At 40.1% G+C, this 23286-nt stretch overlaps 1 protein-coding gene across 2 annotated transcripts in view; it reads right to left on the bottom strand.

Annotated features, from left to right (window-relative positions):
* Window positions 1–23286, bottom strand: part of dlgap4b (discs, large (Drosophila) homolog-associated protein 4b) — a 103924-nt gene that overhangs the window by 18715 nt on the left and 61923 nt on the right. Inside the window, exons 3-8 of one of the 2 annotated variants that reach the window (XM_087800407.1) lie at window positions 18037–18082; window positions 5772–7034; window positions 5483–5697; window positions 1726–1827; window positions 915–1056; window positions 570–822 (exon numbers count right to left, since the gene is read on the bottom strand). In XM_087800407.1, the coding sequence (XP_087656533.1) occupies window positions 570–822; window positions 915–1056; window positions 1726–1827; window positions 5483–5697; window positions 5772–6959 (1900 nt within the window). In that variant the 5' untranslated portion in view covers window positions 6960–7034; window positions 18037–18082. The remainder of the gene's footprint in view (window positions 1–569; window positions 823–914; window positions 1057–1725; window positions 1828–5482; window positions 5698–5771; window positions 7035–18036; window positions 18083–23286) is intronic. The other variant, XM_087800406.1, reaches the window with a different exon arrangement.

The raw sequence follows: 23286 nt of genomic DNA, 5'->3' as shown, positions 1-23286 counted from the left end.
ACTTTATCCATATTCAGCAGCACTTTATTGTTTGTTTTTTTAATTTCACATTTTGGCTTTAAAATCCCATTTTATTTTATGGTTCTTTAACAGTTTATAGTTCAATGAAGTGTGTGTAAGATAAACGTATTCAATTTTTGATTTGCAAACTACATTCAAATATTCACAGTATTTTTAAATTTATTTTTAAGGTTTCAATTAAACTTCCTGCTGCTAGTTAAGTAAGTCTTTACTTAAGGAACAATTAAATATTGTGATCACCCCACGATGACTGGGGACAAGAGGATACATTTGACTCCAGCTGCTTTTTAAGGCTGAGGTTTGGACATAGTTTGGTTTTAAAAAAAAACAAATGAAAGTTGTCATGTGGTCTGTAAATTCTGCAACACCAGAGTCAAGTACTCGGACAAAACTATAAATATATCGTAATCGATGCCCCTGTATCTTGATGCGTATTTTATCGCCAGATTCTTTCCAATACACACCCCTTAGTTTACATGTAGGTTAGAGATTTATAGGGTCACGTGAGGGATCAAGTCGACTTCCGCGGTGAAACAATCCCGACTCACCAGTGCTGGTGCCGTAGTTATGAGCGGTGGCGTCGGTCAGCGGAGGCGAGCCCGACTCCATGGAGGTGCTGTCGTCGTCTTGAGAACAACCGGCTTGAATGGCTCTCAGGTAGCTGTGGCTGCGGGACCGGAAGCATGTGGACACGGGCGGGTCGGGGGGCTCCGGGTTGTCCTGAGAATGGGAGCGGGAATCCCTAAACGTGGAATCAGAACTCCGGTCTTCGTAGTGGCGATTCAGATCGAGGTCTCGGAGCTGGATGAAGAAATATATATACGACAGACAATATGATCTTTGCCTCCAGAAGGTTATCCTCATTATGGTCAGGAACGTCCTCACGCACTGACCTGTCCCATACGTCTTCCCAAAGTGCTGCAGGCTTGACTGAGGTCGTCGTCGTCCCACTGCCGCAAGGATGAGCCCGTCCCACCGATGCAGTCCAGGTTGTCCAGACTGCGGTTATTGATTTCTCTTAGAGACGGAAGACAGCTAAAGAGAGACAGTCGCCAGTTACTGGATGAAAATGAGCGTCTCAGGAGTCACAGGCCACATTTCTCTACTGTAAATATTAGTGATGTGTTGATGAGGCCTCATGATACAGTGTCTTTATTTTTAAAAGTCCACTAGATGTCACTCTTTCTGCTTTATAAGCGTTGCCTCTGACACGGCATAATGTTCCCTGAGAGCGCCATCTAGTGGCCTCTTAAACGGTATCATGATACAGCATCAGCACCCATCACTAGCGAACATGTGATGCAAAAGAGGCAGCAGTGATCCACTATCATCCTTTTAATCAGTTTAAACCTCCATATGTTTACATTATCAAGTGTCATGTTCTTCTTGGGCACGTGGAGACAACACAGTAAGCCGCCATGCTTCAATCCAGACACAGATGTTCACTCACTCCCACACTTCCAAACTGTTTTTTTTTTTTTTCTTAAATCTAAAAAGCGTTGGGCAGATGGTGTTTAAGAGCTTTAGAGGATGCTGGCAGTTGTAAGTGTGACATGATTTGGGCATTCGAAAGCAGCTGGTGATTTTACAGACACCGAAAGGGGGGAAGTGGAGTCGTTAACAGCAGATTTGTTGCTTCTTTTCTTTCTTTTTTTTTTCTGTCCACTTCGCTCCTGAGACGTGTCTTCTGGTGCTGCCACTGACCTGCTCATCGACCTGCTCAGCTGGTGCAGGGAGGACACAGAGTGGACCGGAGACCACAGAGCGTCCAGCTCGCCCTGCAACAGGGCATATTCCAGGGCTCTGCTGCTCGCAAAGGTCAGGGGTGAGCAGACAGACGGACAGAGTGGACCGGGGTTAAGAAGTGAAAAGTGAACTAAATTTTTCCCTCAAATACGGTTGAGTGGGTTTCGAGAGGAATAAAGCAGATTAATACTCAAAACTCGAGGACAAGTATCTTACACTAGATGTGCTGTTTCAAATCCCAGTGTGGACTTTTCTATTTTAACATGGAAAAAATAAATGTAACCTCAGGCATACATTTCTAAAAGTATTCTAATTGTTGTGACCCAAGTGTCCCTTTTCATGAAGATACATTTTTCTTTACCAAACCATAACAGGCAAAAGGTTTGAGAGGCCGTACAGGACAAAATTAATTCTAGACCTCTCACACACATATATACACACTCTTACACAACTATATACTCACTCTTACTCTTACACAACTATATACTCACTCTTACACGCATATATACACCCTCTTATACATATATATACTCACTTTTACACACATATAAACTCACTCTCACACAAATATATACTCACTTTTACACACATATAAACTCACTCTCACACACATATATACTCACTTTTACACCCATATATACTCACTCTTAAACAACTATATACTCACTCTTACACAACTATATACTCACTTTTACACCCATATATACTCACTCTTAAACAACTATATACTCACTCTTACACACATATATACTCACTCTCACACAAATATATACTCACTTTTACTCACATATAAACTCACTCTCACACACATATATACTCACTTTTACACCCATATATACTCACTCTTAAACAACTATATACTCACTCTTACACACATATATACTCACTCTTAAACAACTATATACTCACTCTTACACAACTATATACTCACTTTTACACCCATATATACTCACTCTTAAACAACTATATACTCACTCTTACACACATATATACTCACTCTCACACAAATATATACTCACTTTTACTCACATATAAACTCACTCTCACACACATATATACTCACTTTTACACCCATATATACTCACTCTTAAACAACTATATACTCACTCTTACACACATATATACTCACTCTTACACACCTATATACTCACTCTTACACAACTATATATTCACTTTTACACCCATATATACTGACTCTTAAACAACTATATACTCACTCTTACACAACTATATACTCAATCTTACACACATATATACAGACACTAATACATTTATTTACTCACTTTCACACACATATAAACTCACTCTCACACACATATAAACTCACTCTCACACACATATATACTCAATGTCAGTTAAATGGACTGTAGATTAAAGTTTGTAAATATTTACTAGTAATGACCTCTGCTAACGTTTGATATAAGGTAAGAGGTTCCATTTTCTGTTCACTTCATTCAGCAATTTGATTCCGAACGCGACCCTTTTAATACTGCAGAGACAGCTTCAACAGAACCCAAGTCTGATCAGACAATTACAGGAACATTTCAGGATTATTACATTTTTCTACGCTTGTATTTGTACTTCTCTATCTCTAAAGATGTTTTCCTTCTTTTCAAAAAATTAAAATTCAATTTAGTGGAATTTGTGATGAGTAATTGCACCATGTGAAAGAAAGAGCTGTTGGTGTTCTTCTAACCAGACTGAGGCATCATGGGAGAATAAATGAAGCTGGCACCAGAGAGAGGTTGACATCAGCAAAATGTCATTAGAACAAAAACTTCACAGAGCAATTATTCAAACATTGAATACTAGCATTGTTATCCTAGGATCTTAAAAAAAAACTGCTAAACAAATGCAACCTCGTTTGAACCTGTATCTGCTGATTTAATACATGTTTATAAATGTATCACACGTCACTTCTGCTCTGTTTCTATATTTGACTTATACTTCCTTGTATGAGTCATCAGATGAAAACATGGTTTCTATCTAGGTTTTTTTTCTTAATCTAGGGCGAGCAAGATATTCAAATTATGTAAGACACATACGAACAAATATTAACATCGAAAAAAAATGTAACCTCAGGCATACATTTCAAAAAGTATTATAATTGTTGTGACCCAAGTGTCCCTTTTCATGAAGCAGATACATTTTTCTTTACCAGACCATAACAGGCAAAAGGTTTGAGAGGCCGTACAGGACAAAATTAATTCTAGACCAACTATACACTCACTCTCACACACATATCTACACACTCTTACACAACTATACACTCACTCTTACGCACATATATACTCACTCTTACACAACTATACACTCACTCTTACACACATATACACACTCTTATAAATATATATACTCACTTTTACACACATATACACTCACTCTCACACACATATATACTCACTCTTACACACATATATACTCACTTTTACACACATATACACTCACTCTTACACACATATATACACACTCTTACACACATATATACACACTCTTATAAATATATATACTCACTTTTACACACATATACACTCACTCTCACACACATATATACTCACTCTTACACACATATATACACACTCTTATAAATATATATACTCACTTTTACACACATATACACTCACTCTTACACACATATATACACACTCTTATAAATATATATACTCACTTTTACACACATATACACTCACTCTCACACACATATATACTCACTCTTACACACATATATACACACTCTTATAAATATATATACTCACTCTTACACACATATACACTCACTCTTACACACATATATACACACTCTTATAAATATATATACTCACTTTTACACACATATACACTCACTCTCACACACATATATACTCACTCTTACACACATATATACTCACTTTTACACCCATATATACTCATTCTTACACACATATATACTCACTCTTACAAACATATATATTCACTTTAATACACATATAAACTCACTCTCACACACATATATTCGCACTTTCACACCCATATATACTCACTCTTACACACATATATACTCACTTTCACACACATATAAACTCACTCTCACGCACATATATACACACTCTTATACATATATATATACTCACTTTCACACACATATATACACACTCTTACACAACTATATACTCACTATTACACACATATATACTCACTTTCACACACACATATACTCACTTTTACACCCATATATACTCACTCTTACACACATACAGTATATACTCACTTCACACACACACATATATACTCATTCTCACACACATAAATACACGCACTCTTACACACATATATACTCACTCACACACATATATACTCACCCTCACACACATACCTGTATATACTCACTCTCACACACATATATATGCACTCTTACACCCACACACATACTCACTCTCACAGTGAGAGTATTTATGTGTGTAAGATAGAGTACATATGTGTGTGAGAGACAGTGAATATGTTTGTGAGAGGTCTAGAATTAATTTTTTACTGCATGGCCTTGACAGGAGAAACACAAACACAACGATAAACACAATATGTAATACAACAGTATGTACAATGGTATATTACTCAAAAAAATAAAGTATAGAGTGTTTCTTGCTTAATGGATTTCTTACTTTTTCTTACCAACCAAACATGAACAGAGTATGGATTTTATTTCAATCAGATGAGTAAGTAGTGGACGTAGAAGACGTACTTGCGAGGCGGCAGCTGGTCGCTCAGAGACTGCTGCGTAGCCCTGAGGTAGCTCTGGCGACGAGCTGTACTTTTTGGTGAGGGCTTAGGACTTCCCTCCGAGTCTTCGCTGTCCTCCATGTCTCCCATTGCCTTCACATAACTCCCACTGCGCATCCGACGACACGGGATTTCATTGGCACCCCCGTTACGGCCCAGCGTGCCGCCCCACTCCCCCTGTGGGCGTGAATTACTTCGGGTTATCGAGCGATCGTTAAAAAAAAAAAATTTGCAACATTTAGCCGACTTACCCTGCGACCGACCTGCAGGTAGTTGCAGGTGAGTTCTTGTTGGCAAGATTTGGACTTTAACATGGATCTGTCGAGAGTTGCCGAGCCTTTCTGGATCACGGGTCTTGGCTGGCCCATGGTCAGGGCTGACCAGGAGCCTCCTTTCATATAGTCGCTTTCACTCATCAACATAGTTCCCGCCTCTCCAAACCCGGGACCACAGGACCCGCCTCCTCCTCCGGGTGCAGGGTGAGCCTGATACTTCAGGTCATGGCTGCTCTTGGAGGAGCTGATTGTGTTGTAACCACTGTGGTTGTACCTGTTCTGTGCGCCCTGACCGACATGGCCGGCGGGCGTGTGTCCCAGCGTCATCATGTTCGCGTGGTAGCTACTCACGTCGTTGCTGTCCAGGTCGTCAGAACTCCAGTAACCCGACATGTTGGATCGCGGCCGTCTTTTGGTGGGTTGGGATTTCGTCCCCCGATCTTTACTTTTGGACCGGCGGCTCGGCTTTCCGCCGTCCTCGGTTCCCGAGGATCCCCCGCCGCTGCCGGTGGAGCGACCGTTGAGATTTCCCTTCATGTTGTGGCTCTCCAGGGATTGGGATTTAGCGAAGAGCTTCTGCACCGAGTGCAGCATGTAGCGAATGCGACCCGGACTGTCCGTGCGCTGCTTGTCCGCCGCCGCCGCCCGATGGAACTGTAACGTGCTGAATCCATCGCGGCCGGGAAGCCGCTTGTCGAAGTCCAGCAGGCTGGTCGGTGCTTGGTTTTTGGTCATATGATGGGAGATGGTAGCCGAGCCACTGGTGATCATGTGTCTCCCACTCAGCCCCGTCATGGCCATGCCCTGCATCATCCCCATGGACATGGACGGGCCAATCGTCCCTGTGCTTATTCCACCAATATTATCTCCGGCCGCCGAGTAGTCGGACGGGTCGTAGGTGTTGTAGTGAATCCTCGGGAAGGTACTGCTGTTGGATAATTGGTTGTTGAGGGGCATCATGCAGTCCGCCGGAAGGGTCCCAGCGTTCCCCGCGGTGTAGAGATGCTGGTCCATGGGGCCGTAGTGATCCATTTCCGGGCTTAGCAAGTAAGGGCTACGTGACAAAGTGCTTGTATTCTGCTGGTAGATGGGCTCTTGGTGCCCGGCCGGGGTGCTGCAGGACTCCGATAGATGTCTGCTACGGCTGGTCCCCAAACCTTTCATGATGGCGAGGAGGGCCGGATCTCCTAGATGACCTCCAGGCCTAGAAGAAGTGATCTTTGACACCTGGTGTCATTCCTGGAAGACAGAGAGTATAGATCTTTTGATTTGTTGTAAACATTCAGTGTAACACCCCAAACTACAAGATCTGATACATCCGACCTCGATTTGTGGAAGAAGCTTCATTCATTTTCAAGCCAACAGCGCCACCTGCTGTGCTCATAAAATGTAGACACTGATTCATTAAGCTTCGTCAGCCCATCACTACTTAACTTGCCCTTAACCAAAACAAGTTTAATGTTTAACATATGTATAGTGTTTTATACAAAACAAAGTCCACCTAGAGGAGAGAAATCTTTTCAGGCTGTTGCTCCTAAGCTTTGGAACGATCTTCCTCTCTCTTTGCGCTTGATGGATCTACTGACTCCTTTAAGAAACATCTTAAGACGTTTCTATTTGTTCAGGCTTTTCCTTGAATTGCTCGAACTCCTGAGTTGTTCTCAGTATTATCTTGATCTTTAAAGTATGTACTTTTTTGAGTATTGTTTTGATTGTTTAAGCGCTTTGTGACCCTAGTCTCGAAAAGCGCTATATAAATAAATATTACTTACTTACTTACTTACTTACGAAATCCCCAGAGAATTAACATGAACGTCATAAGATAAAATCTAAATATCAGATTTAAAATGAATTGTCTTGTTCATGATCAGGTCCAACGGAAATGAACAATCCCAAACAAAAGATTTCCAATAAAGAAAGATTATAAAAGGAGTCCCTAAATAATAGAATCGTATCAATTAACAACAATTACGCAACCTTCTACAAATGGGTTAGCAACGTCCAAATTTAAAGGACTGCCCTTCAGTTCCAGACAACAGCAGGAATCTCCTCTGATTATCCCATCTGTCTCCGTCTGTCCTCACCGTTGCCCTAGATTTTTATTTTTTTCCTGAACACCTCCAACAGGCAGCGATGGCACTGACCACTGCGCTACCGTGTTCCCCCGTCATCCGCGGAGAGCCAAGGATGCTGGGCTTTCTGTCAGAGCGATCCCGGCCAAGAGGCGTAGAACAACGGGTGGTAGGTGGACCACAGTAATTGGCAAGTGCTTCTGCTCAGACAAGCTGTGCCAGTGGCCTACTGGGCAAGGTTGGTTTCAAATTCATTTTAATGAAAATATCATCATAGTAAAAGCTGTATTAATAAGGTTAAATCGTGTCTAGTAGAAAGACATTAAAGTCAATTGGTTACATTAGACATGTGACTCCTGTTTACTGCCAGATAGTCTGGTTGTTAAAGATAGTCCAGATCGTCACTGATTTAATAGACATCAATGTCAATGGTCTGCTGGCCTGATCTCCGACCCAGATTTACACCAAAGAAAACTCTGTTACGGGATGGTAAGAAAACAATTGCCTTATGGGTGAAACACTGCAGATACAGAACCAACCGCCTGCTGATGTCATTAGTTACGCACATCTTTTTATCTCTTTCTATATGGTCTGCTACAGCAGTAATGCAAATATGGCACTTAAAAGTCCTGCATTAATTTCTGTTAGAAGCACTTCCTTCAGTAATAACGATGCACAGGCTCATTTAGATTCATTAACAGTATTCCTGAGGACTGTTGCTAATGGAGGGGTCAAATCCTCCAAATCCTTTTATGGCGACATGCTTGTTACACGCTCCTCGGCTTAGCGGGCGCTTTTTTTCAACGTGTCAGTTGGGAAGCAGATGACAGTGCCGGCAGCATCGAAAATGTAACATTCGTATCTAAAAGCAAATTATGTCACAGTGTTTCGGGTATAAATAAAACCAAAAAAACAACATCAAAAGTCAATCATTGATGTATTTTTAGATTTGCAGCTTGCATTGAGGGCTTCAATTGAAGCACTAGAAGCAACACAAACATATCATATCAGAGGCTTAGATCTCAAGTGCTTGAACTGAACAGAGGTCTGCCAAAAAAAAAAATGCATTTGTTTCTTTATATCCTTGGACGTTCATTCGATGTTGCCATAGCAACCCAAAGCCTGGCAAAGACACAGGAGATACAAGATAATATGCTCATTTAAAAAAAAATGTGCTCTACAGTCCACAGCAAACCTTATTGTAAATGTTAAAATTTCACCAGCACTCCAGTACATTCAGAAACAAACATTTGTCTGTTTCCTGCTCAGATGCTTCTGCAAAGCAGCTTCCTTCTACCGTGTTGACTGTGGAGCAACAATCTGTCCCTTCACGAGGTAAAAAGGTCTTTTGGCATCGAGTCTGTGTTTTGACCTTTTCTCTCCTGCAGCCACTGCAGCAACTGAGCTGCCTGCAGTTCACAGCGCTGACCAGCAGAGTGAGCTATCACTTTAAACTAACGGGAAAAGCTTCCTCTTGAATTCCAATAATTCCATAAGTAAAACATACCCTGGTATATATAGTCAATTTAAACCCGGAAGCACAAATTGTTGGCTATTGTTAAAGGTTAAATTGGGTCAGTAAAATATCAGTTTTTTTTTTATAGAAAGACTTCTACTAAATGATATAGTATTTAGTTGTAATCATTAAAATGATAACACTGATAGATTGTTGTTGTTTTTTGATAAAAAAAACATTAATTCTGACATTACTTTGAGTAAATAAATAATAATAAATAATAAATAAATAAAGCATTTGGAAGGTGGGATTTATCGAGAATAAATGTCAACAATAAAAAGAAGGTTTGAAAAAGTAGAGGTTGTTGGAGTATCAGGAGCTGTAGTTGGCTGTGATTGGTCAAGCATAGAGGTTGCTGTCATCAATCCAGGAAGTCTCCACCTCCAAGGGACTCGCTGTATAAACAAAACGGGGCATGATTACAGCTGGCTGTAAATTCTCATTTTCCTGGATTTTTTATTTTATTTTATTTTTTTTTAGAATCCCTTATTAGTCCCGCAAGGGGAAATCAGACGGGGGAGAACTTTATAAAGTTATTACTTCAAAATGTCATCATGAATTATGTAATCAAATTACAGCTTAAATTTATGTATAAAGTCCTTTTTTATAACTCTTAAAAAACAAGTTTCCCCATCATATTAAATCTGCTTTTATTAGTCCCTTCTCTCAGTCACTGTGTTAAACGTGGCCCCCGAGTAAATCTAATCGCACACCTCTTTTATAGATCGTAGCGGCCTATTAAAACATGGGAGACAATTCATGTTGTAGTCTGTGGCAGATTGTTGGATGTTTTCTTGTCGAAAATTGAAATCAACTTTCCCTTCGTTCACAAAAATGAGGCAGAAGCTGATAAATAGATTCAGGAGAGTCACAGTGTATGTGTTGCAGACGATGACAAAATTCTCTGGGGCAGATTTCAGACCAGTTGGCGTTTTTTTTTTTGTTGGCAAGTTCTCTCCACAGTCAGATTTAGATCGGAGCCGAGCAAAGGATCTTATCATCTCAGCCGAGCGGCTTCGGTGCGGAGAGACAGAACCGAGAGTCCATATGCTGCATCGGCCCCAGAGCACTGGACTGGCAACATGAAGGGGCCCCGAGTGTTCGCTCGTATCCACGGAGAGAGGCCATGTGCGAGTTGCATGTAGCGATGGAGACAAATGTTTACAGGCTGCCAGTGAAGTGAGGGGCGAGATAGAAGGTGTAGATTTTGGCCAGCAGGGAAAATAAAAGATCTGCAGAAAACATTCTGAAGCAGTGAAATAGTTGGGAATAAAATTAACAAATGGTAGCGGCGAGAAAAAGGAAGCGAGAGCGAGGAAAGTGTGAAGGGAGAGGATGATTTGTACCAAGAAGTTTGAGAAGTTGATGCGGCAGTAGGTGCGTGAGTGTTTTCCTCTAGAGGAGGTAAGGGTGTAAATGACTGCGAACGTGTGAGGAGTACGTGCGACTCCATGATTTCCTACGAGCGCTTCGGAGGTTTATGAACTTTTGTTTGCAAAGCTAAGGCTTATACTCATTAATGTGAAAAGCGAATATATGTGGCGCCCCGAACACACTGCGGTGCTTCAGAAGACTCACATGTGCACAAACATACCGGCGTATGTGCCGCACCAATTTAACAATCTGTGTGAGAAGAAGAAGTCTAACCTTGTCCTAATTACACAGCTTCCTCTCCAGCAGGGCAGGGCTCTGGCCTATTTTAGCAGATATAAATGTATCACTCTCCCCCCTGTTTTGATGGATGACCCACTCATTTTAGCCCATCCCTGAAGACTGTGAGCCAGATAGGAAGCAAGAAACCTGCATCAGACGTGAAAGACGATGTTTAACTTTTTGCGAGTTGCTTAAAGCGATGATGAAATAGTGCAAAGGCGATGTTGTGTATTAAACTCACTGGCGTAGAATAGTCCGATCTTTTGGTGTGTAGGTCTCAAAGAAAGTTATAAATCAAAATCAAACTTTCTACTAACTCACTCTGAGATTATCTATTTAAAAGTGATAGTAATACGTCACCAAGAATATTTCAATAAACATGACAGAGCAACACATGAACGATTTGATTCCATCGCCTTGTCCACTTGTCAACATCAAACCTTTAAACGTCCAAGTTTCTATTCATTTAATATTCGTAGAATTAATACAATATATGGGTCTCTCATTTATTGAGGGGATTACGATCTGAAACACACAACCCCCCCCCACCATAGATTTCACTCACCCCCTCTCAGTGAACTCAACCTCTTAGTTGTGTGTTGGAGAAATGGTTTTCCTTTTTTTTTGAAATAGTCAGGAGTCATAGTACCCGCACCAAATGTGTTTAAAACAGGGGTCACAAACCAAATTGGAGGTTTTTTTTTTTATGAATGTCATTAACAAATTTGGTTTTATATCTTGTTGTTGATTGTTTTTGGATTTTTGGGTACCATCATTGTGCATATGGGCCATTTTGGTCTGATTTATTTTAACTTATTTTATAACTTTATAATTTTAACTTATAACTTATATATTTATTTAATCGGTTCCAACATAAATGATATACAAATACTGTATGTATGATGTGCTCTGTCTGCACTCATAAAAACTTAACTTAAAAACTTCCCATACATGTTCTTGACAAAATGACAAAAAAAGTGTAGATTGACATTTATAGTTACATAGGAACATGCCTTATATAACAGCTTTGATACATTTTCAAGCTCTAATAAAACTGTCTTAAAATCTGTCATAAAATGATCATTAAATGTTTGATGCTTATCTACATGCTAACACAGAATATCGCTTTAATCAAGGTATAAAAGTGCTCTGGGTACGAAACCATATCAAGGGATGTATGAATCTTCAAAGCTCTGTAGGATTGACAGCCCTGAAAAAAACTCTGAAAGTCCCCTTCATGGCTTCATCCTGTGAAGTCCAGCTGTGAGGTTCTGCACCGCATGTGCACGAGCAACGTGCCGCCACCCACTGGTGAGCAAGACCGAGCAGGTTTTAGAGATGCCGGTGGGATAAGCCTCAAACGCCACCCTCCTCAAAAAAAGTCCCTCAATCACTCGACAAGTCCTGGCCTTGTCTTAAAAAGGTCACGCATGCTTGACCCCTGCAGGGGAAGCAGCGTGGCGGCGATCCTCCCCTTACTGTAGGGTGTGCGGGTGAGGAACCACTTCCTGTACAGCTGTGAACGGTGGCCCGAGAGGGGCACCGGCTCGGTCCAACCCGGATGCCAAGTGGGTCAACCCTGTATTTGTGCCTTACAATCTCTGTGTGACGTCACAATAATACCCTAATGGCTGTCTGTCAACCTACGAACACATCAAAGTCACAGGGATGAGCGGTTGCCATACCAACGGCGGTAAAGCCAGCTGGAGGCTCTGAGGTGGGACGTGTGAATATATATATATATATATCTTTATATGACGCTGAGCCCTGACATTTACCAGACTAGCCCCAAACATGAACCCTACAGTCCCAAGGAAGTGCCAACCCCAGAGTGATGAAATACAATCTTTCCTCAAGCACAACCGTATCTGTTAGAAATACAGTTATTGTCGTTCAAAATGATCATTTAATCTACTACATTATACACGACGAGCCGCTGAAAGTGACCTTGGAACGTTATTGTTGCCAATGTTCTTTCATTATATGTATTTAAAAACAAACCAAACATGGGCAACAACAACCCCATTTTATTTCAATGTAAAAACCGTGTAATTTATTTACCTAAATGTAATTTGCATCTCTTTTTACCATCCCATAATAAAAACGTCTTGCTGTGATTTATCATTTATTAACACGGTTGATAATCCGGTTGTCCTCCACACACAGGGTGTAAACCTCATTACCCGGTTCGTCTGCACTGGAGCAGGTAATGCGGATCTTTGACGGCAGGATATCGCAGTGGAGAGGATGTTGACCTCAGCATAGTAACACGCAAGGAAAAATAATTAATTTTTTCTTTTGCATGTTCAATTCTCAGCGTGAGTGGGCCGTGTGCTCGCCACCGAGCATCAGACCTATCCATTTAACAAATGTTTCATCCTGAGTGAGTCATCTAAAAATACCCTTTTTTTTTGTTTGCCCAGAGAAACACATCTAATCTCCAGGGGAAATCTGCTCTTCATACTTGCTTTTCAGGGATTTAAACAACAAACGTTCAAACAGAAGGGAACGTTTGAAAATCCCATGGAAAGAAGGAGGAGGATTACAATACATTTTTCTGAAGATCATCCAGAAACATGTATATATTGGTTAGGAAACTTTATGAACCACACCGGATTGATTTTCTTATCTTCCCGATCGTATCCAGCGATGATATTTAATGCATGAATATTGAGGTGCAACAGTCGATTAAGTGACGCAAGGGTCAACATTTATTGAGCCGCCAATGCATGTTGATGCATCGTGTGACCGACCTGTCGCCTCCTTTTTCATTATCTGTAAGACTGGCTGTCACAGGATGCTGTATCTATTTTAATCAAGTGTGTTGGTGTGCTTTACATCCGATAGGCTAGAATAATTAATTCAATTAACTCTGAACAGAAAAGTGCAAAATATGTGTCTGTTAAAAACAACACAAATGAACTATGCCAAATAAATATAAAATCTACCTTTAAACCTTGTGTTGTCTCAAGAGACAAGAGCCCAGAGAAAACTAACCTTGAACCAGATATAACACAAGGGATACCTCAAACATATTTGTTTTTGGGCCACTGGGTCACCTTGACCCAGAGGTAACACAAGGGATACCTCAAACATATTTGTTTTGAGCCACCGGGTCACCTTGACCCAGAGGTAACACAAGCAATACCTCAAACACATTTGTTTTCAAGACACCGGGTCACCTTGACCCAGAGATATCACAAGGGATACCACAAACACATTTGTTTTCAGGACACCGGGTCACCTTGACCCAGAGATATCACAAGGGATACCTCAAACATATTTGTTTTTGGGCCACCGGGTCACCTTGACCCTGAAATAACACAAGGGATACCACAAAAACATTTGTTTTCAGGACACCAGGTCACCTTGACCCAGAGATATCACAAGGGATACCTCAAACATATTTGTTTTTGGGCCACCGGGTCACCTTAACCCAGAGGTAACACAAGGGATACCTCAAACACACTTGTTTTGGGCCACTTGGTCACCTTAACCCTGAAATAACACAAGGGATACCACAAACACATTTGTTTTCTGGACACCGGGTCACCTTGACCCATAGATATCACAAGGGATACCACAAACATATTTGTTTTAGGGCCAACCGGTCACCTTGACCCAGAGGTTACACAAGGGTTAAAGCTTGTGGTTCAAAAACAGGCTTTACACTGCAGTGTTGTTTATAAGCTGAAAGTATATAGAAATAAAAAAACAACTATATATATTAATTAAAGGTATGCCAGAGTCATTTTGCCTAGATATGGTTATATAAGATACATATTGTGATGTCTCTTTTGTAACACAACACAACACAAAGCTGAAACAATTTTTTTTTCCAAGAACTAGTCATACTAAACCTCCATTTTAAAGATTTGAACAGGTAATCTCATCACTGTTTGTAATAACAAAGGTTTTACATGAAGATTGTATCATGATTTATTTGTAAAAAATATTTTCAGGTTGATTTTAAAAGCATGTTATGCCGAAATGTTTTTCATCTTGTAGCCTCTTTCTGTTCACTGTTCCTTTTTAAAGTTGCTTCTGCAACCAAAAAAACTGTCGTGTGGTTTACTCAGCAACAGATGTTGCTACCGTAGCCAAGTCCAGCTTTAGTCTCGCGTCCACTGTAAAAAAAAACATACGATTGAGTCGTCGTCACAAGCATCACATGTCCGTGTACCTTTCATGGTCAATTACAGCAGAGAAGCTGGTGAGAAGTGCGACCCGCGGGTCTGATACATGCGCCTGATGTGATGCATACACTCATCCTCCAGCCCTGGGGAGACCTGAGACAGGAGCTTTCAGTTATCTCCTCTTCACAGATCCACGCCTGGCAGGACCCCTGGCTCTGTGGGAAAGTGGAAATCTATGTGTGCACATGGGTCTGCGGAGGTGTCTGCGGGGACACACCTGCCCATGAATGCATGAACACCCGACACACACACGTGGCTGAAGGAAAGATTTACACAACTTTGACGAACAAAACCAGAAGATTTCTGTAGGAGAGACAGTATTTCTTGTGTTTATGATTCCTGCTTCTATTCTTTGACGAACAACATCAATAAAAGAAACAACAATGCATTTGTTACTAAAAATATGTATCAAATAAATTATAGAATGCAATGAGTGACACAGAGATGCCTAAACCTCAGTCACCTTGACCCTGAGATAACACAAGGAAGGGATACCTCAAACATATTTGTTTTTGGGCCACTGGGTCACTTGACCCTTAGATTACACAAGGGATACCCCAAACATATTTGTTTTTGGGCCACTAGGTCACCTTGACCCTGAGATAACACAAGGAAAGGAAACCTCAAACATATTTGTTTTTGGGCCATCAGGTCACTTGACTCTTAGATAACACAAGGGGATATCGCAAAGACATTTGTTTTTGGGCCACCAGGTCACTTGACTCTTAGATAACACAAGGGGATATCGCAAAGACATTTGTTTTTGGGCCACTAGGTCAACTTGACCCTGAGATAACACAAGGAAAGGAAACCTCAAACATATTTGTTTTTGGGCCACCGGGTCACTTGACTCTTAGATAACACAAGGGATCCCTCAAACATATTTGTTTTTGGGCCAATGGATCACCTTGACCCAGAGGTAACACAAGGGATACCACAAACATATCTGTTTTTGGGCCACCGGGTCACTTGACCCTGCGATAACACAAAGAAGGGATACCTCAAACATATTTGTTTTTGGGCCACTGGGTCACCTTGACCCTTAGATAACACAAGGGATACCACACACATATTAGTCTTTGGGCCAATGGACCACCTTGACCCTGAGATACCACAAGGTATACCCCAAACATATGTGTTTTTGGGCCACCAGGTCACCTTGACACAGAGATAACACAAGGGATAATGCAAAGACATTTGTTTTTGGGCCACCAGGTCACCTTGACACAGAGATAACACAAGGGATAATGCAAAGACATTTGTTTTTGGGCCACCAGGTCACCTTGACCCTGAGATAACACAAGGGATACCACAAACATATTTGTTTTTGGGCCACCAGGTAACTTTGACACAGAGATAACACAAGGGATACCACAAACATATTTGTTTTTGGGCCACCAGGTAACTTTGACACAGAGATAACACAAGGGATATCCCAAAGACATCTGTTTTTTTGGCCACTGGGTCACCTTGACCCTGAGATAACACAAGGGATATCCCAAAGACATCTGTTTTTTTGGCCACTGGGTCACCTTGACCCTGAGATAACACAAGGGATATCCCAAAGACATCTGTTTTTTTGGCCACTGGGTCACCTTGACCCTGAGATAACACAAGGGATAGCACAAACACAACTTTTAACCAGAAGAGAGTAAAAACAATGTTACTTGTGTTCATGATTCTTGCTTCTATTCTTTGACGAACAATCAATAGAAGGAACAAAAATGCATTTGTTACTAAAAATATGTATCAAAATAATGATATAATGACACAGAGATGCTTAAATCTCTACGAGGAGCGAAAACTGACCTTTCCTGGCAGATTTGTATTTTAGAAAAAAAGTAAAGCCTCTTTAATATAAGCAGCTAAATCTCACATTCATTATTGAAAAGGTCTCAGAGTTCAGGACGACAACTTCCTGCTCCATAAATCTGATTAAATTTGATTTTAAAAAGGGAAGCCGGCGACTCTTCCGCAGACTTTCACGACAAATCAAGGTTGTTGACTCATGTTTAAAAACAAGTATAAATGTCCTCAACGTTGAACTTGTCATTTACTCAAATTAATCATTTAAAAAATAAAGAAGTTAAATGGACTTATCAGGATTCCTTGAGCTTAAGTGGAAAAAATAACTTTTTTTTTATTGATTTTCTGGAACTCCTGTTGTGTTATCAGTTTTATCTTGCCCTTTAAAGTATATACTTTATTGAATATTGTTTTGATTGTTTAAGCGCCTTGTGACCCTGGTCTGGAAAAGCGCTATATAAATAAAAATTACTTACTTACTTACTTACTATTGTAGCTTATTGTAACTTTAGCTTTGACTGTTAGCATCCATGTTTTCCAAAATGGCCGCTCTGGCTAAATGGTAAATGTCTCTTTCTTATATAGCACTTTTCTACGCATACACTAAGTCACGTATATGTATTTTTTACGCGCTCAATAATATATCCGAGCAACAAGGAGGATTTTAAACAGAAAAAAACACGACAAAAGTTGGAGATTTAGTTTACTTTTAAAACCATAATCACGGCGTCGTCAAATAAAAAACATTTTCTATTCCTAAAGTTGATTAAAAGTTGCTTTGATTGATGGAAAAAACCATAAACAATGGCAAAGATTAAGCAGTGATTTTTTTCTAACAAGGCAAAACGTAACGAAAGTGACACGAAAACAAGACGATTGATTGCAGGATGTGTCGAGCCGGTGAGTGATACATTTATAGTTCCATATTCTTTCGGAGTGAACGAAAATGAGAGGTTTTTGACACATGTCAAACAAGCCCGTGACGGGTCAGGACTTACATTGGCCGCTCATTCCTCAGGATGGACGGGTGCGGGAGACGATTTCCTGAAAGAAAAAGAGAGTTCAAATGGTAAGCATTTATGTGTCACTATTATTGTTTCATGCTTTACTTAAAAAAAACAAAAAACAGAACTTGATCTGCCACACACCCCCCACACACACACACCGACAGCCGAAGAAAGAACCGCCGTACAGAAGAACTAACTGGGTTAAAAAAAAACAAAGCGATTGTGAGCCAGAACCTCCAGGGGTAAACCTGGCGGAAGGTTCAGACTTGGGGAGAAAATGTCAGGCGGTTCCTACCTTTGCCTTTTCGACATAACTGCTCTCTGCCCTACTTTCTCTCCCACACCTCACAGGGAAGTACAAAGGCACCGTCTCGCTTTAGCACATTTCAATCACGGCCTTCTCCCACTCATCCATATTCTAGTCTCTTTTATAACACCTGCAGTGCTACACAAGTCGGATCAGAATTAGAGTCGTAAAGTTTTGTGAACCCCGCACATTCCTACGTTGTTCATTCAATCCCCGTCTCGTTTGAGATCCTCTGAAAATTGTGATATAAAAATGTACGGAGCAGAATGTTTGTTTACCAACTGTGTTTGTTGTTGTTGCTACTGTATCTGTTAGTGTCTTTGTTGATTGTATTTTTGTCGTTGTCACTGATGTTATTTTTGTCACTGACAATAATAAGGTGGTGAATAAATGTATTTTTTTCGTTTCAGAGTTTCTTTTAGAAGGAAAGGATCTGAGAAGTATAATATTTAAAGGTTTTAAAACAGAACAGTGTTTCATTATGTTCCTTTGACAAGTTCATAGTTATCCTGCACAAGTTCTCTTTAGAGCTCATTTCATGCAAAATCTATTAAAGTACAAGAGCAGCTGAAATAAATACACATCCGTAAATAAATGAGAACTAAACCTGTGTTAACTTAGCAGAGTTGCCTCTGAGTGAAAGTCTTAAGACCACAAACATGAAGACCAAATACTAATGAAAGGTCTCAGGCTTATTCCCGAGCAGACCGGGACAAAGAGGCCCTTTAACTATTTTAGTTAGTACAACCCTCATGACGTTAGAGTCAACTTAAAAAGTCAGGCTCAACTGATAAGTGCGTACCCCTCTAACTAATGGTGAATCTGCCTTAACCTCCAGTAGGAGGGACGAACCAGTTAGACCCCTTGTGTGGCCCCAGAAGTTTTGACAGCCCGGGAATAGTACCTAGTTAGTTACCTAATTAGTAGACCCTATCTACTAATAATGGTAATAAAGATTTCTAATTCTGATTCTAGGGCACATGTGTCAATCCCATGGCCATCCCAGAATTGGCCGCCAAGTCATGTGGCCCGCCGGCTCAAAATCTGATTAGATTCATTTTCCATTCAAGGTCCCTTGATGGGACAAAGTAAAAGATGATTAAGATGGATTGACTTGTACCTGTTACAGTTTTGTCAAAAAAAATGTGGTCCCTTGTGTAATTGGGTTTGACAGACCCTTGCTCTAGAGCCTGGTTCATGCTAGTCTGTCACCAACTCTGTCACCAACAGGACCAGCACAACTGGAATGGAAGAGGCTGAGATCAGAGTTGGCTCTACCATCTTCTAAATAGAGGATGTGTGTTTTATGGTCCGCCAGTGAAGCGAAAAGCCCAGCAGGTCAATGTTGTTTGCAGGGGACCTCACCCCAGTCGCCCCTTCATACACCCTGAAAAACAACAATGTGATTGTCCGGTCCTCTAAGCTGGAAAGAACTGCCCCTCCCAAAAAAAAAACAAAGGGTCAACTGCAGAACTCTGCTACAAAAAGTTTCCCCAAAATTCAAACTTTCCTCATTCTCTACTCGCCCTCATGTCGACAAAGGGTCGGTTATTTTCAGAGTAATCTGTTCCTTTATAGAGTAATAGTCAAAAATGTATGTTCATTTCAATGGAGCTCAGTTGTCCTACTATTCGTCGTCTTCCGGGAAAAACTTAAATAAGGCAATAAGCTCGATTGTAGTGGAAGCTTAAAGAATAACTAGCGATACAGGAAGTACTCTGAGTAAATGTCGCGAGCGCTTACAATTCCTCTTGTCATGGCTTTAATACAAGATAGATATTGCAGAGTACCACAAAGGTATTTGGATGTTTTTAAGTGTGGCATTTTGGAGGGAGATTAAGATGATAACCACTGAGCTCCAGTCGCTACATTAAAATTAACTTGTATTTTCACCCATAATTCTAAAAAGGAACATATTACTCCCATAATAATCCCAACCCTTAGTCGAGGGTGAGTTGAAAATGAATGATGTTTTTGGGTAAACCATCACTTTAATCTGAGTTTCTTCAAGAGAAAATGATTCAGACTGTATACATTAGTTAGTAAACTGTTAAATATTTTAAAAATGTTCACAGCATTACAGAAATTCAACAGTCTGATCCTATTGTAGCAACGTTAGCTTTGACTGTTAGCATCCACGTTGGCCAAAATGGCTGCTCTAGTTACGGGTCAGCAAACACTGGCAATAACTCAGTTTTCTAGAACAGCAACAATCTCATGTTTTGGTTTTTAGGACGGCAGAATTCAATAGTAAGTAAGTAAGTAAGTAATTTTTATTTGTATAGAACTTTTCTAGACCAGGTTCACAAAGCGCTTAAACAATCAAAACAATATTCAATAAAGTATATACTTTAAAGATCAAGATAAAACTGATAACACAACAGGAGTTCCAGAAAATCAAGGAAAAGCCTGAACAAATAAAAACGTCTTAAGATGTTTCTTGAAGGAGTCAGTAGAAGGAAAGAAGTTCACCGTCTGCGCCATGAGCGTCGACAAACTTCTAAATATGTAAAAGCTCCAACTACAATGCCTTGGTTCAATGTATCGAGCAGGGATCAAATGAACAGTCAAGAGTGTTTCGACCTTTTGGGCATAAATGTCAAGACAAAATTACCCAAACACAGAAATACACCAACACCTATTGACAGACCCAAAGGTCAAGCAGCTACAAAAGGGCTTCAATATGCAGACAAAATGAAGACCTCCCATCAGAGAAGCATTCAGAAGAACAAAACCACAGTGCCTCGTCTTTACTGTTCAGATATATGGGTCTCCACTACCCTTTCTGGATACTGTGTGAGTTTATATGCTAAAAACTGCAAAATAGCTAATAGATTGCGCCTATTTATATATCCTAGTTTGGGTTGTCAGGCTAAAACAATAACTGAGAAATATAATATCTAAAACTCTCTGAGGTATTTTAATTGCTTGAGTGTTTAATTACAATAAACAAAGCTCCAATAGTTTTTAGCAACACAACCTCCGACACCCACACCCTTTCTTAACATAGCACTAGTTATCATTGAGTAAAGAAAATCACTTTAATATTCAGTACCGTGAAGATGCAGGTGCTACACAATCGTACCACACAAGAACACGTGCAAATGTATGCGATAAACACTCGGCTAAGATAAAGTGATGACACAACTTCTTCATTCACAGCGGGGAAATATGCAATGTAACATCAGCATATTTACAAAAGTAGAAAAACAGTCGAGTCAGAAAATCCGCATTATTAAGCTCAGAGGAAAAAGTCCCTTCTGTCATAGTTTCGTTTTACAAACTTAACCATAGTTATATAAATATACTCTTATCTACACACAGTTCTAAAGTTAGTGTGAGAAACTGAGAATGTGGCAATGAAATAGAGGCTCATAGAGAATTAAAATTTAGTTTTTTGTTCAGATTTATGTTGTATTTTTCAAGAAAGAAGAAACTTTTACTTAGATTCTTTGAAGGTGACTTAGCTAATGCTAACACCAATGGATACAAACCTACTACAGCCTTAAGGTATTGGATTCGGAATTTTCTTTTTTCATACTGTAGCAGCTTAAAGACTAAAAAAAACAAAAACCCTCATAACTACCACTTGACTGCCCATCATACATACTTCACCAAATATATGGAAACTAATATGACAAAGGTTTAAAAATATATATATATATTATCTATTATTATAACAATGATTAATTTTTTTATAGTATTTTAAATGCAGCAGGATTTACTGTTGATTGTATTGAATCATGGGTTCTTTAGACAAGTCTGGTAAACACACTTGACTGTGAAGCCAATAAAAAAGAAGAAAATTAGGAACCGTTTTTGAAATCAAACTATCCTGTCCCTTGTCCTGCACAAGATTGATGAGATAACACTCAAAAGATCTTGTAGCATCCAATACATCTGCTAAAATAGACAGATGGAGTGTCAAATATTAGAAGTTGTTAAAGCATGGTGTGTTACGAAAGCTTAACAAGCACAAGACAAAAACTCAATCAGTTCTTATTTACTCAAACGAATAGATGTCCGTCTACATTTCTTGCTCTCACCTTGTTTTAGGAGTCAATCGCTGACGCTGTAATGAGAGATTGCTGAACAGAAAATAAGCTGCCATGTCCTAGAGAGTGACTGATGGCTACATTTTGTTCCTGGACTCGACCATTTTCTATGTTCGGCGAACATCTGCTACGTTTCTCACACTGAAATCCAACAGATCAGATGAAGGCCGCCCGGAAATCACTTCGATTGCCAAACCCCCCACCCCTGAAGATGAATGGGGAAACAGTTTACTCTTTTTTTTACCTCACTGTCCTCTCGCTGGACTGGAAAATCAATTTTTAAATAGCACTATAGGAGAGAAGAGAAAAACAGATCCCAGCCAATCACAAGCAGCTACAGTAGCTACAACAAAAACAATCTTTTAACAGGCAGAAACCTCAAGCAGAACGTGACTCAGTGGAATTGCTCTTCTGCTCTTGGTAGGTTGAAAGGGATAACAGAGACAGGGGGGATGGAGAGAAAAGGAAGAGGTTTAGGGGTGGACGCAGAAGAGAGGGAAAACACCAAATCTGGCAACACCAGTCGCCAGTGGCTCACAAACGCTTACGTCATCAAAACGAAGAGCAGCACGACGAGGCTACGCCGGCATTAAGCCGACAGACAAAGTATCAAGGATTCCTCTTAGAATCATTTAAGCGAGTTCTGTGACAAGGTCTTGGAGGATTTAATGGACTGAATAGACAACGATGTTAACCTGGGCCTTAAAAGGTTCAAAATGGGGTCATAAACTCTTAAGTTATTTAATTATTATTTGCCCACTTTAATGTGCCATTATTTATTTATCTTCAACTAATTCATTGTATTCTACACTGTATTCCACGACATACATTTCCTCCATTGTTTTTTATGATAATGACAATAAATCTTAGATTGTTTCT

This window comes from Callionymus lyra, chromosome 10, assembly GCF_982586985.1.
Source record: "Callionymus lyra chromosome 10, fCalLyr1.hap1.1, whole genome shotgun sequence".
Taxonomy (NCBI): domain Eukaryota; kingdom Metazoa; phylum Chordata; class Actinopteri; order Syngnathiformes; family Callionymidae; genus Callionymus; species Callionymus lyra.
Note: the sequence above shows the minus strand (reverse complement) of the source record. Positions and strands in the feature narration are given on the sequence as shown.